The 15,561-nt window shown below is 42.0% G+C and overlaps 1 protein-coding gene and 1 long non-coding RNA gene across 2 annotated transcripts; both read left to right on the top strand.

Annotated features, from left to right (window-relative positions):
* Positions 1-6,284: 6,284 nt before the first annotated feature.
* tob1a (transducer of ERBB2, 1a) lies at positions 6,285-10,407 on the top strand. Its single transcript, XM_062453052.1, has 2 exons — positions 6,285-6,542; positions 8,316-10,407. The coding sequence occupies exon 2, from the start codon at positions 8,489-8,491 to the stop codon at positions 9,509-9,511; it is 1,023 nt and encodes a 340-aa protein (XP_062309036.1). The 5' UTR covers positions 6,285-6,542; positions 8,316-8,488; the 3' UTR covers positions 9,512-10,407.
* A 952-nt stretch (positions 10,408-11,359) lies between these two features.
* On the top strand, positions 11,360-14,790 carry LOC134037892 (uncharacterized). Its single transcript, XR_009932599.1, has 3 exons — positions 11,360-11,604; positions 11,839-11,895; positions 14,504-14,790. It is a non-coding gene; the product is annotated as an uncharacterized LOC134037892 (long non-coding RNA).
* Positions 14,791-15,561: the final 771 nt, after the last annotated feature.

The raw sequence follows: 15,561 nt of genomic DNA, 5'->3' as shown, positions 1-15,561 counted from the left end.
TCTTGTTGTCCTCCTCCTTATCCTCATCCTTGTCATCCTCTCCCTCCTCTTCCTTGTCCTCTTCCTTGTCCTCCTCTTCCTTCTCTCACTCTTACCCCTCTCCTTCTCTGGTTGTTGATATGTTCTAAGTTCTCCATTGTTCACCAAACAAAACAGAGGCTCAAGGCCCTTTTTATGATGCAGTCCTGATCGCAAATTGCTCACCAGACCTGAGTGTTTAGAGATTTGAATATTTGTGTGTTGTAGGTTGATGCTTTGAGACTTTACTTGAGAAGTCTGTGCAACAACTGAACATTGTGTGTAGTGTTTTGACAACAAGGTGATGTGTAATTGACATCAGTGTGTAAACAATGAAAGTCAGAGTCTAATGCAGATAAGGGAGTGTGAAGTAGTGCCAAATTGGGTCGAGCAATAGGTACATGAAGTTAAGGTTGTGAAAATTGTGCCAAATTTTTGCTTTTTGTGTGTTAACAATTGTGAAAAACTGTAAATGCTTCGGTAAAAAGGTAGGTTTTAAGCTGTCTTTTAAAAATGTCTAGCGTGTTTGCTTCCCTAATATTTATGTGTAATTTGTTCCATAGTTTTGGGGGGTAATTGACAAAGGCCGAATCACCAATCTTCTTAGGAGGACAAAGATGAAGAGGAGGACAAGGAAGAGGAGGAGGAAGAGGAGTACAAGGACAAGGAGAAGAAGAAGGAGGAGGAGAAAGAAGGAGAACGGTCATCTATAATGAGATTCGGGCCACTGTGGTAGACCATGTGCTCAACCACTGTTTGGCCAGAGGGTCCAACCAAATCTCAGCCGCTTCACAGTTGCTGCCATCATTACAACCTTCAGGATGGAGAACAGGTACGAAATCTATTTGCCTTGTGTACTGTAATACTGCATAGCAATAGAATACAGTGTGCTCACAGTATTTGTATTTTGCAGGACTGAAAGAGAACCACACCGTGGAGGAAGAACACACACTTTCACAGCCGAACAGGAGACTGAAATTGTAAATATGGTTCGTGAGAACAACGCTATCACACTCCGACAAATACAAACTAGGATCCTGGCTGACCATGTTACATTTAGGAACGTCCAGACCGTCAGCCTGTTCTCTGTGTGTACCGAAATAAAACAGCACACAAATATGCAGCAAAAAAAAATTATGTTTGACTATGAAAGAAGTAGGCCTACACTGAGACATTTTACAAAAGGAGAAATGGCTCATTCTCCAGAGTCATTGTCATTCAAATGGTGTGTTCCATTTATATAATTGTGTTTTCAATTTTGCACTTCAGTGTGCTGTAAATGCTTGGTTGTGTGCAGAAAATGCTTAGTTGTGTGTACTGTAATGAATGGTATGTGTGTGTCATTTGAAAATATGGCTGTGTGTACCAAATCATCTTGCAAAGGGAGTGTCAGGTTTAGCATTTTGTGTTTTATGTGAGACCAAAAACAAACCTATCATCAGGTAATTCTCTCTCTGTTATCTAGTAGTTGTGTCCTTGAACTCAGCCACGGTCCATTTGGCCTCTTCACTGGGCCCCTTATCCCCGCTTTCACAGATAGAGGGCTAGTCTATTGACGGTGTGGCTCAGTCCATGATACCAGGTTGGGTGTTGGGAGGAATTATGTAAGAGACCAACTCAAGGAGTACTTCTGGTGATGGTGTTGGAACTGATAGCATAAACATCTGTGTTTACATGTTCTGTACAATTGAAGGCCTCACACGGTGTGTGTGTGTGTGTGTGTGCTGTTTGCACGATTGCTAAAACACATTTCTTGAAACAGTCAACCATTTTCTCAAAATTGTAGACACAAAACCAAATATTCAAACTCAAAAACCCCTCCTAAACCTCTGACTCTTCTGGCAAAATCAAACACTCACCCCTAAACCATGTAACTTGTGCTCAAAATCAAACAATGCTGTCAGATCATAAACACAGCGAATCAATATATAAACACTATGGAGCAATCATACACAACACCAAAAAATGGAGAACACAGCATCCAGGCCATGTAGTTACATTTAAAGACAAATTTGTTTATGTATACACAGTAAATGCATTTACGTAGCAATAAAGAAAATTTATTTTGAAACACTGGATTTGGGGGTTTGAACACCCATTGACACTTTCCTGATGTATGACTATGTTTAGCTTGTGTTCTGCACCTCTCTTTTGCCAACCGTCTCTGGAGGAGGGGATCCCTCACTGAATTGCTCCTCCCAAGATTCTTTCAATTTTTTCTCCTCTCATGAGTTTTTCTGGGAGTTTTTCCTTGTCTTCCTTGAGGGTTTAGGTTGGCTGAGGGGCAGTTCTATGGGCGTATGTGAAGCCCTCTGCGACATTGCTTGTATACAAATACTGTACATTTGATTTGATTGGAAAATATTACAGTAACCATCACAACTTAGTACTGTCAACAAAGAACAGAGAAAAACGGGGTAAAAACCCTCTGGTGTGCTGGATCCAGCCTTGAAAACACTCCACACCCATGTCACCACATGCCAATTCCATTGTCTGTAGGAGATTTACCCTGGTATATGGGTTTCGGTCATAGACCTTCCACTGCCGCACAGAGAAAAACTTTTCAATTGGATTGACGAAAGGGTTGTATGGTGGAAGGCAAACATTTACAGTAAAAAATGCTGGTTGATGTTGAACTATTCTTGTATTCGGACACCATGGTGAAAGCAGACATTGTCCCAAACCACCATTAGAAAAAAGTGTGAACAATTTTGAGTCATTGTGTTTTACAGATGACAACTGTGTTGTAGTTGTGTTTACTGTTTGCCGCCTGTGTTTACCATTTTGCAGCACAAGTGCATCACAGTGCAAAATGTGTTTAGTGAATGAGAATGTGTTTAGAGTTTTGCCAAAAGAGTGTCTGATTTGACAAATTGGTTTAGTTCACTGAACATTTGATTCAGAGAATGGGGTTTAGTATTTTAGCAATTGTGAAAAACGGTAATGTTTAACAAAGCAATAGTAACAGTGTGTCCTAGAAGAAATGAAAATGACTAAATGTAAATCGAAGCATGCTGACTTAGCCAACGTGGTTATAATACTCTATAGAGCTAGTGTGACATTACATTTGTTAAAATGGTTTCACACATACACACAAATATTGATGCTAATGTACAAGGGAACAGACAAATTACAAGGCAGAAAATGGGACCACTTCTTTGTTAGTGTGTGAACTACCTATTGATGTTTGAACTGGCTAATGCTAACTGATGCTAACGAAGGCTAATAGAGTTAGCCCATCCACCACCACAGCCTCCCTACCTCTGCCCCACAGAGCCCTACCTAAATCCTCACTAAGATCATTAGCTTTCCTGGATTTCAGGGCAGCCTGTTTTCCCCTAACTTAATGGGCCTATACTAGGTAGGGTAGGACTAGGTAGCTGTTTTCCATGGTGAATTCTGCTAAATGTACATAATACCCCAATAATTTTTAAACATTTTAGTGATATATTCCTAAAATGTCAGCACAATGACATGAATAAAAGAAGGAAAGAAAGAGAAGATTGAGGGAGAGAGTGAAGATGACTTCTGAACTCTAGATCTGTCAGCCATAGTATCTATTTCAGATATTTCCTCTTTCTATCTTTCAAACTCTCTCTTCATTTGTACTTCAAAGCAGCCATGCATCAGTCTGTGAAGTGAAGCCCAGGGAGCTATGCAGACCAGTGTTAAGTAAGAACAACCTGTGATGTCAAAGGCTCTCAGTTTGTCTTAAGAAAGAAGCAAGGAGGGGAGAGGTGATGGGATGGTGGAGTATGTGTTTGTGTGTGTGTGTGTTTGTGGTAGGGTGGTGTAGGGGGGCTTGGAAACAAATGGTCTTGTGTAAGTGACAGATTAAGTGTGCATGTGTGTGTCTGTGTATGTCTGTATGCACAAAATCCAATTTTCCCTGAAAACAAGCCAATTTTCTTGTAGCTAGTTGTGTTGAAAGGGGGACATAACGGACCATTAAATACGGTCATGCACCCCCACACACAAACAACACACAAGCACTGATACTTACACACTGCAACACTGTGCAGTTTAGTGGATATTACTCTCGCACAGGCTGTGATATACAGAAATTTCAGTTTGGGAAAAAGGCTTGCTTTAAAAGCATCTGACCACTTCACATTGCATGCATTCTCAGACTAACGGAAAGACAATAGAAGTATATTGTTTGTGTATATATATACTAGAAAGTATAGTATATTATTAATTTTAATGACCGTAGCAAGTTAGTCCAAGTTTAGATATTTACAGCTTAGACTCTAGACAGACTTGTACATACATTATGTTTAGAAGGAACCCACAATGAAAGCTAATGTTTAATCATTCAGAATGTCACAATTGTGAGAAATAAAATTCAGGATTTAACTAACTTTTTGTGTTCTCGTTCTCTTCTTTCTCAGAGGAAAGGGGTTGGGGGTGAAGGCAGAATCTCTTTGAAGACAGATTGGGGGATCAAAGATCTTAAAGGGTTAGTGCTGTTGATGGGAACAAGTGACACCAACACCAGATAGCGGAGGGTGTATTATGGGATTACATTTAAGACAATATTGAGGATTAACGTGATTCCCATCACTGAGAAAAATCAATCAGATGAAGGCGCATGAACACATACAGACACACACACTTGCAAACTGACTTGCAAACTCAATAAAAAGCAAACACACATGCAGACACACACAGATATGACAGTGGGTCTCAAAAACATCCACAATTATAAACTGTCAGTCAGAAAGCAAGTGCTACTTCCAGAGAATGTTTGAGGCCTTGCATAGTGACAGTTTGTCAAACTGTAAGTAAGTCTATGGCATTGGACTCAGTTAACATGTGACTTAATGTTCATCTGAGCTGTTGAGGTAGTGACAAGACAGGCATGCCAGGACCACAAAGCTCCCAGTATCACCCAAGTCAACGCACTCCACTTAACCCAAATGCTCATACTGCTAATTATATACTGAGCTGGATCCATTCTATTGCATTATAATTATTTGTGTCAATTATAAAAAGCCTTGTAGGAGCCCAACATATTGACCACTAATACTTTCTTAGGTTACCCCCTTTATGTTGCTCTATAGTGTTACACTTTATTTAGGGTTTAGCTTAGGGTTTCCCTGTAGCATGTGACCCTGCGCTGGTTGCTGGGTTAATCTAAAAGCGTTTGAAGAATGTCTGCCACTGAACTTTGAATATGAGAAGAGTAGCCTAATAGAAAAGAATAGATAAAATAATATGGATGAAATACAGTGTTGTGCTTAAATGGTACTGGCAATCATTGTTAAGCAGATAAAATGGTGGCCTGGACCACCAGTTTCAAAATGAAACATTTATGTTACAAATGTTACTAGCTAAATCTAGTTTTTAAATGATCGGGGAAGATTAAGAGTATATGTAACTTTAAACTCGTAAATGTCCGGCCAATTAACACAGGTATGACGTGCGAAGCTACATCAGCACCTAAGATACGGGAACACCATTCACCAGAGGGCTCCTGCCCCGTTTTAAACCAATCAGCGCTCATGTTTTCTCTATAGAGTTCAAACCCACCCCCTTTCTCCTCCAGCTGTATCGTTCGCTTTGGGAATCTCCTCTACTGTCTTCGGCCAAAGACAGCATAATTGTAGTAATACAGTTAGCCTACTACACCTATTCCAGTATACGTAAATTATTTATATTTTAAGTAATTGAGTAGCCTATGCAAATTATAAAATGTAGCCTATTTATTTAAGTATCTTGCACTTGCCCGCAGGTGAAATTCCTTTGTCTTTATCGAACGTGATTTTTGCTGAGTTTCTCTGCTTAACTTTTCAGCTGAGTGGTTAAATCTAATACGCTATTTTGGGAACGTACGCGTAATCACGAGGAATTCTTCAATATGTGCAAGGGAATTCGACGTATAATTAAAGAGACAATAGGAACCTGATTTTCCGATCAACAATAAGCATAACCTTGCAGAAAATCCAGACAGGTTACATGCAAATAAGTTATGGTGAGCTAGTATTCAGACTTAAAACAATTACTTTGGCTTGGCTGTCAATGCACGCCTAGCGAAACTGTGACGTAAATCGTCTCATCGTTCCATGAAATCATATGCCATGTTAGACAGAGGAAGGTAACCAATAAACCGACGAGTTGGTAGTTTTCCAGAGGGTTGGATTCTTCAGTTTGACCAATCACATACTCAGATAGTGCATTCGCATTGTTTTGACCTCTGAAACCGTATCACCGCCTACATCGTGTCCATGGCGGAGGAAAGCTATAAATACATGGAGGTGACAGCAGACGGGTACTAAGTTGTAGAAACTCCCAGGTAACAGGGAGCAAAACTGCAAGCCTGTTGAAAGGGGAAAACGAGAGAAAGAAAAGCTATAAATAGTATACAATAATCCTCTGATATCAACACGTACTGGAATACTTTTAAAAAAAAATGTTAAATATATTATATGTGAAGAAAGTATTTATATATAGCCTACACTTTTCTATTTGCACTAACTAACGGTACTTCAAAACTACTGAGAATCTTTATTTTGTACGAAAACGTAAGTATTGTATTTGTAATTGCTATTACCTAGCCCTATGTCCACTCTGTTCCTGTTGTTAGTGAGTATGTTGGGTTCCTGTCACGTAGTTTTCCAGATTATTTTGCCGTAACATTTTTTATTAAAATGATTTACTGCGTCAGTCCAGAACTTTGGGAGGGGTAACCAACTACAGCTAAAGGCGAAATGTAGGCTACTTGTTCTTTCTGTTTACCCAATGTGTTTGTGCAAAACCATTCGGATTAACACAATTGCCGATGGAGAGGTGGTAAGGAATATAATTTCTTACATGTATAGGGATACTTGTCATACATTCAGTGTCTTTTTTTCGCTCCGCAAATAATGGATGAATCCATATTCAGCCATAGGGACAGAGAAACATTTTAGAAGCCTTCACAACCAGTGAACGTGTAGGCCCATTTGTAGCCCCACAGACTAATGGGCAATGTAGGTTTTGTCGTTGAATTCTCAACATTTCCAAAAGACCAACGAAGGTTTGTAAACCTTAAAAAAATGTATACAGGTCTCATTTCGTATACAGGTCTCATTTCGTTTGAACTCAACAGTAAGCTACAGGCACTGTATCCGCAGTGACGTTTAGCCTATGTTTCATGAACAAAACGGAAGGAAGGCGAACGTTCAAGTGTATGTTCCACTCGACTGTTTGTTGCAGGTTAAGCCTACGTTTCCTCTATGTAACGAATTGTTGGTCTATGTTGGTCACTAGCCACCGGCCACATCGTAACAAGTTTCTATATCAGCGCTCTAGTAGGCTGTAACATCTCATTATGTAACACGATTCCGTAGGTTACCAGGTCACAGGACAATTATACCGTATGTTGTACCAGCTTTGAATACAACGTCATCGATTTCAGCCTCCATAGTTTCAACACGTGCTGTGATGTTGCTTTACTCTCAAATATATTGTTTAGTTCTTGGTGAGTTGGGTTAACTACATAATACAATTTCAGTTTTCTACGATCTATAGTAGTGCCTCTTTAGCTTCCAAAGCCCATTAAGTTAACATTTAAATGGCATTGCACTCCAACAGTTTGCTGTAGTAGGCGTATCCACCCAGCCAAGTATACATTTACATTTATTCATTTAGCAGACGCTTTTATCCAAAGCGACTTCCAAGAGAGAGCTTTACAAAGTGCATAGGTCACTGATCATAACAACAAGATAGCTACAAAAACATTGCGAGTAGCCAAAACATGAAGCACACATTGTGAACAACCAAAGTGCCAAAGGGAAGAACCATAAGAGCATGTAGTTAAACAAGTTACAATTAAACAACATGAACCGCTATAAGTGCAAGTGTACCTGTGGAAAAAGCAAGCAACAATAATAAAAACATATCACAGCGAGTACAAAAATTTAAATCAGTTACCACTAACCACAAGAGCAACAAGTCTCTAAGCAAGAGTCATTGTGATCCTTGAGGAAACTAACATCGGGTCAAGCGAACCATTCCTAAGTACCGTTGTACTCCCGGAACAAGTGCGTCTTGAGCCTTTTCTTGAAGGTGGAGAGACAGTCAGTGTCTCTGATGGAGGTGGGGAGTTGACTCCACCACTGGGGGGCCAGACAGGAGAAGATGTAGCTGGACCATTTCCTCTAACAGTGATTTGTATTTTCCAAATTTACATTAAATGGCATAAGGCAGAAAGGAAACATGAGTATTCATTTTGAACATGACCAAGCATTGAATGACAATTTTTGAATCCTGCCTGAATTGTACTAATATCTTGTATCTTCCTCTCGTTCTTCCAGGGAAAAAATATTACTTGTCTGTGGAAGGACGCCACTTCTACAACCCGCACTTAAAAAAAAAAAAAACAACCCTGGACAGCTACATCTGTGTCAACCACCACGGATAAGCAAACACACCCCACCAAGGCCAGTGACACTCTCCACTCAAACCAGGGCCATCTCAGCAGCCAGCTATGCAGCTTGAAATCCAAGTAGCTCTCAACTTCATCATCTCGTATCTGTACAACAAGTTACCACGGCGACGAGTGAATATATTCGGCGAGGAGCTGGAGCGCCAGCTCAAGCAGAAATACGAGGGACACTGGTACCCAGATAAGCCATACAAGGGCTCAGGATTCAGGTGCATCCATGTAGGGGAGAAGGTGGACCCTGTGGTGGAGAAGGCGGCCAAACAGAGTGGCCTGGACATCGAGGACGTCCGTCACAACCTTCCCCAGGACCTCAGCGTGTGGATCGACCCCTTCGAGGTGTCCTACCAGATCGGGGAGAAGGGCCCTGTCAAGCTGCTCTATGTAGACGACAGCAACGAGAGCAGCAGCGGGCTGGAGCAGCTGGACAAGGAGATCAAGAACAGTTTCAACCCAGAGGCACAAGTTTTCATGCCCATCAGTGAGCCTGTGGGGCCATCTCCCACGTCCAGCTCGCCCTCGCCCCCCTTTGGTCACTCTGCAACCGTCAGCCCCACCTTCATTCCCCGCTCCACCCAACCGCTGACCTTTACCACTGCCACCTTTGCTGCAACCAAGTTTGGCTCCACCAAGATGAAGAGCAGTGGCCGTGGTGGCAACAACAACGGCAGTGGCAGTAGTGGAACCAATGCCAGCAAGGCGTCCCGCACCTCTCCCACCAACCTGGGCCTGAATGTTAACACCCTCCTGAAGCAGAAAGCCATCTCCACCTCCATGCACTCTCTGTATGGGCTGGGCCTGGGCGCACAGCAGCACCAGAAGGCCTCTGACCTTTCCCCCAATGCCAAGGAGTTTGTGTTCCCCAGCCTCCATGGCCATGGGAGCCAGAGCGCCCTCTTCCCCGGGGACAGCACCATCAGCCTCAGCCCTCTGCAGTATAGCAATGCCTTTGACGTGTTTGCGGCCTACGGAGGCCTCAATGACAAGTCCCTCATGGACGGCTTGAATTTCAGCTTGAACAACATGCAGTATTCTAACCAGCAATTCCAGCCAGTCATGGCCAACTAGTACACAAAGATGTTGATCTACTATTACTACTACTACATGACCAGTGATATGTGATGGGGAAAAAGTTAAACAGACGCACATTTGGGGAAAAAAGGAAACTTGAAAGGAATTTCAAGGAAAAATGACTAGTCAAACTGTCAGATCTTTTGTGATGAGTCCAAGAGCATGAGCCCAAGGGTGATTCATTCAGCCCCCTTGAGTGAAATCATATTTTTGTTTTTTTACGATAAAGCTTGTAAGACAAGATGTCCAAGCTTGGTTACCTAAACTTCGACATGCATCATCGTTATTTCTTTGCCAACCAAGCACATAATTATTTTTGACTGTTTTAAGATATATATCTACAAAAGAAGAGAACACAATTCATGGCCTCTTTCAGTATTTAAGACATAACTGGACACTGCCAATTGTCCAAGGAATTGGCATAAATAAGAGGTATTTCCTGGTCTTTTTTCTAATTGTATAATTTAATTTAGTACAGAGTTTGTAAGATATCAGAGTATATATTGTTTCTACGACATGGTATTGCATTTATATCTTTTTACTACTCCAGTGATCCGTGATGGCTGCAGCGACTTTATGTTCCTTCTTTTTTTATTGAAATGAATCCATCTTTAAAAGAAACATTGACTATTCTAAAGATTGTGTACAGAGTATTGCGTAGTGGTGGGATTAAAATAATATTTGCTTTTTTCAAAACAAGAGTTGTATTTTTTGTTAAGAGTTTAAAGATTTTTGCTATATTATGGACAAAATGTTATCGTATATTAATTTTGTACCTACATTGTGCAATACTTCAATACTACAAAACGGTATAACAAAGTATTTGGAGTCAGTGTCTTACATGTTAAGAGAAACTGATGGTTTATTAAGTTTGTATTAAAAGCTTGAAAATATTCTGTGTACTGTACCTCTTGTTCTTTTGACAAACTATCAAATTGAAAGTTTCCATATTTTTCCATCAGCTAAGTATAACTGCCACAACCAAGGTGTACTCCAGGTGTCCTACATCCTAAAATAAATACATTAGCTGTACAGTAAACACTTCCTGGGCTGGTTATACCATAGTTACATAAACCCTTTCACTGAGCAGATGGGTTAAACCCTGCAGGTGATCAGGTCAACAGTATCACACCCTACAGTCAGTTGGTCTTAACTCCAGGACGAGAGGTATTCCTCCAGATCTGGATGGTCTGAAATGCAGGGCTGTTATTTAAAAAAATTATTGGTGTAAGAGATCTTACATCTTCTCTGCTGGGGCAATCAGCAGCATATATAGCCCTCAGCATGATGGAATATGCTTCAGTCTGGCATTTGCATGTTATCTGAAACCCAAGTATGGTTCCTTTGCTCTTGACACTAGGCACATGGATGGATGGGGGTATGGTGAGGGGAATCCTCATAACCTTCTCCTTCACTAATCTTAACACAGCACAGATGAATCTCTCAGTCCACTGACACTTACCCTGAGCCAAAGGGGTGTCAATGCTACATTGTTTTTAAATCCATCTCTACAATGCACGGCCGGGAATCGAACTGGCAACCTTCAGATTACTAGCCCGATTCCTTAACCGCTCAGCCACCTGACTCCCTTTATAAATGTGGACAGACTGGGAGAAAAGCGTGTTGAAACTTGTTTATTTGTCTTCTGTCTCTTGACTGTCATATAGTCATCTGGGAGACTGTCAGACACTGAACAGCTTTAATGTTACTTTCTCTTTGGCTGGTCATTTGAGACTGAACTAGGACAAGGGAAGGAAGCCATAGCAGACCCCTCCTGGGGTAACAGAAGGATGAATAGGGTTGGACACAGGGTTTTTCCCTGCCTTTTTACATGCGGGTTAGGTGAGTGCTTATCCAATCACATTTGCCCCAGTGTCCTGTGGAGTTATCCACATCAATGGATAACTTGGAGGCTGTTATGCAAGGGCAGATTACAGAGAGGAAGTAGTCATCTGCTAAGGTTGTGGTGTCTGCATGAAAGGAGAGGAATGTGAATGGAGAGTGGTCTTGCAGATTGTGGCCTTTCTGGAAATAGAACACCAGCCGGTTAATCATGGTGTTGGATAGGTGACAGAGTGGATAGCCAGCTGGTAGGTTGAGTGTCTTGCTTTGTGTACTAGTGTAGGCATGACACACGAAAGTAGGTATGTATACTTACTGTTTACAGGACATGTGTGTGTTTTCCTTCTTCCTACCGTGAATGTGTATGTTGAATAAGGATGTGTGTGTGTGTGTTGGGAATGAGCCGTTCAGGGGATGCCTTTGAAAGATTATCCCTTCTCTGTCCTCTAAACTGATCTGTCCGTTCTTCCTTTCCACTCTAGACTGCCTGTGGTGTCTTGACCTGGGTTGGAATTTCAGGAGACTCCCTTGCCTCTGATGTAAAAAGAGATGGGAGGGAGGGGGGAGAAGGATGGAGACAGTGAAGGACAGAATAAAATGTGAGTCATGCCTAAAGAGGTATGGAGAAGAAGGGACATAATGGGGAATGAAACAGAGAAGGAGGAAAGATAGCGTGCTCGAAAGAGCAATGGCGACAGGAGAGAGGGATAGAGGGAAGTAAACTGATAGGTAGACAGAGATGGATAAGGATGGGAGAGAGGAAGGGAGATTGCAGCATAATTGTCCTGTGTGCTGGAGCCAGGGTTGAGGCTTGTCATAAAAACAGGTGGAGCTAACTTGTAAAGGCAGCAGATATGGCGTTATATGCTGCTGTGTTCTCGGCTAATGCTGCGGTGTTCTCGGCTAATGCTGCTGTGTTCTCGGCTAATGCTGTTGTGTTCTCGGCTAATGTTGGTGGTGTGAACCAATGCTGTTGTGTTGTCACTTAATGTTGTGGTGTTGTAAGTAGTTTATTGTTTTTTGAAATGCAGCGTTTTCATAAATGTTTCGTTTTTGTTAATGTCGTTGTGTTGTGTGTTAATGTTGTTGTGTTTTCAACTTTTGTTTGCTTCGCTAATGTTGTTGTGTTGTGCACCCGTGGAACACCGTAGATATCACCCATTTCAGCAAAACTGTCAATGGTCTTTCCCGTTCCTCTGCATCTTTAAAACATATTGACATTAAATTAGATTCTTTCGATATCAGATATTGGGAAACTACCATTGGACACACATAGAGCAACCAGCCCTATTTGAGGCCGTGGTTTGTGGGAGTAGTCCCGGTTGGGTTGGGTACACTGTACATATCCCTCACAGACACCCACTCACCCATCCCCTAAGCCACAGCTGCTGCTTATCTGCAGGAGGAGCTGCTTACCAAAAACAAACACACCCTGCCCTGCCCTGCCCTCCCCCCACCCCGACCAACATCTAATTTCCAGAGGAGCATATCAGACTTGTGACGTGCATGCGCCATAGATGAGAAAGAGCACCATAGCAACCGAGAAATCTTCTGCTGTGTGTGAGAGAGGTCCTTGGAAGAGAATGATTTGTAGATAGCTGAAGCTCAGTAGACAAGAGGAGATATTAATCTGGTGCTACTGTACCACAGGGCATAGTGAGTGTGTTTGTGTAGATGGACTCAGAATTTAATAGAGAACTCCGATTCACTGACAGAACACACACCAATGTGCACCCATGTCAGACGCCCATCCATACATACCTACTGGATCAATCTTCTGCACATGCTTAGACAGGGAAAGGCACGGACAGACAGAAGTCATAACTGGGATGAGTAGACAGCCTAGTAAGAAGGCGTTGTGACATTTCACAGAGGATGTTGGGGGAGTCAGGTGGCTGAGCGGTTAAAGAATCAGGCTAGTAATCAGAAGGTTGCTGGTTCGATCCCCGGCTCTGCCAATGACGTTGTGTCCTTGGGCAAGGCACTTCACCCTACTTGCCTCGGGAGAATGTCCCTGTACCTACTGTAAGTCGCTCTGGATAAGAGCATCTGCTAAATGACTAAATGTAAATGTAAATGTTGGAGGTATCGCATTTATCTAAGAGTATTTTCACACTAACTTTTCTCACCAGACCCTCTAATCCATTTAATTCTTATATGTCCATGTCATGAAGAAAGTTTTAATGCTATAAATAAGTGCTTTTCCTATTTCAATAGACTATGCTGTCTTCTTAAAGTCATCCTGGATTTACCTGACTAACGCCACAGAACACTTCTAAAAGGTTTTCATTAATAATATTTACACAAAGTAACATGTAAAACCTTAGCTTGGGGAAATGGCTAACCTGCGAACAGAGAAAGTTGGACTTTTCCAAAACAGGCCTCCATTTTCTTTACATTTAGTTACATCTACATTTAGTCATTTAGCAGACGCTCTTATCCAGAGCGACTTACAGTAAGTACAGGGACATTCCTCCCGAGGCAAGTAGGGTGAAGTGCCTTGCCCAGGGACACAACGTCATTTTCCACAGCCGGGAATCGAACTGGCAACCTTCAGATTACTAGCCCGATTCCCTAACCGCTCAGCCACCTGACTCCCACTCTTTACACCACCCGATGAATTTAGTCAACAGAGCTGAGCCCTGTTTTCCTCTTAGACATGTGAAGATTGTGTTGTTGGATAGTCCCACACAGATCTAAATCGGTTTAAAGGAAGTCTTAATATGTGAAGAGAATGGTACCTTTGTAAAAGCCCCTGTGCATGGCTGAATTCCAATAAGCTTGATTGTCTGATCCCCCCCTTCTCCACCAGGTTCTTGTCCATTGATACAACTTCACTTGAACTCACATAATACTCAAGAAAAGTTATTACTTCAACTAGTATCAGTTGATTAAATAGTAATTCCCTGTGACTGTGTTTGTGTGTGTACACAATTTTTGTGTATAATGTGTGTGCATTTACGAATGTTGCTGTACGGTGCAAAAGTATATTCAGAATAGATGTATTTGTGCAGCAGTATAAAAGTGCAATGTTGAGAACATTTCTGTTAGTCTTTTAATTTTTATTTCTTCAAGTTTTTTTGTGTGCCCAAGACTTTTGCACAGTACTGAATGTCTGCCTGTATGTGTGTGTTTGTGTGTGTGTAGATGTTAGAGGAGTAGTGGGCGTTCTTCAGAAGGATGGCAAGCCTTTTGGAGCCCCACCAGAACATGTTGGAACATCCCCAGAGAGGAGGGAAGAACAGCTCTCCACAGCTGGGAAAAGTCTGCTCTGACTCAGGCCCCTTGGAATCCCAACCATCCTGGGGAAGACACAAACACACACACACACAATCCCTGACGTTACTCTACGTGTCTCTTTCTGTTTTCTATTTTTCTCCCTCCCCTCTCTCCCTCTGTCTGTCTCCCTATATTTCTCTCTCTCCAGGATAGGCTCAACCAGTGTCGGATTTCCCCGAATGGCCGGTCCAACTAACGGCTGCTATGGCCACGGCACTATGCAAAAAAACAACTAACTTTGAGGACGGCCTGAATACCAAGCAACTGCTTAACTGGACTGATCCAAAATCCAAAGGGTGGGGATTCCCCCTGTGTAAATTTGAACATTGCACTTGTCCGTCCGGTTTACAGATCGCGATTGGTCAAAAATAAATCGTTTTCCAGGTACGGACAGTTCGTTGGAGTGGGTGGAAGCAATGAGTTTGCGTGCAGTTTTAAAAGTCGTTTGCAACCGAGACATATTTAGCTATTGCTCAAAGCATTGTTGTGTATTTTGCAATGAAATGGAAAGGAAAAGAAAAGGAGAAAAGGTTGCTGCGGAAAAAGCAAGAGACAAAAAACAACGGGCACTCCTGCAAAATGCTGCAAAATGTAAAAACAAATGTTTAGACTGGCAAAAGCCTAGGGACAGAGTCTGCAGCCCGAAGATGCTGCAGTACCTGAGGCGTCAAGTGCAAGCAGCTGCATTGTCGACATTTACAAAATTCAAATATCCAAACCATATTGTTTTCATTTTTCAAAAAACATTATACATTTGGTATTACTGTTAGCCAATACACAAGTTAACTCGCCAAATCCCAGGGGGCCGCCATAACTCTACACAAATGCACTTCATTTCCGCCGGAAGTGTGCACAACGTCTGTCGGTGTAAACACAGAGATGTCGATGCTAGCTTGGGATCACGGTTCTACTACTTTGACTGGAGA

This window comes from Osmerus eperlanus, chromosome 2 (assembly GCF_963692335.1).
Source record: "Osmerus eperlanus chromosome 2, fOsmEpe2.1, whole genome shotgun sequence".
NCBI lineage: Eukaryota > Metazoa > Chordata > Actinopteri > Osmeriformes > Osmeridae > Osmerus > Osmerus eperlanus.
The sequence above is the reverse complement of the archived record's forward strand: the minus strand, read 5'-3'. Positions and strand labels throughout refer to the sequence as shown.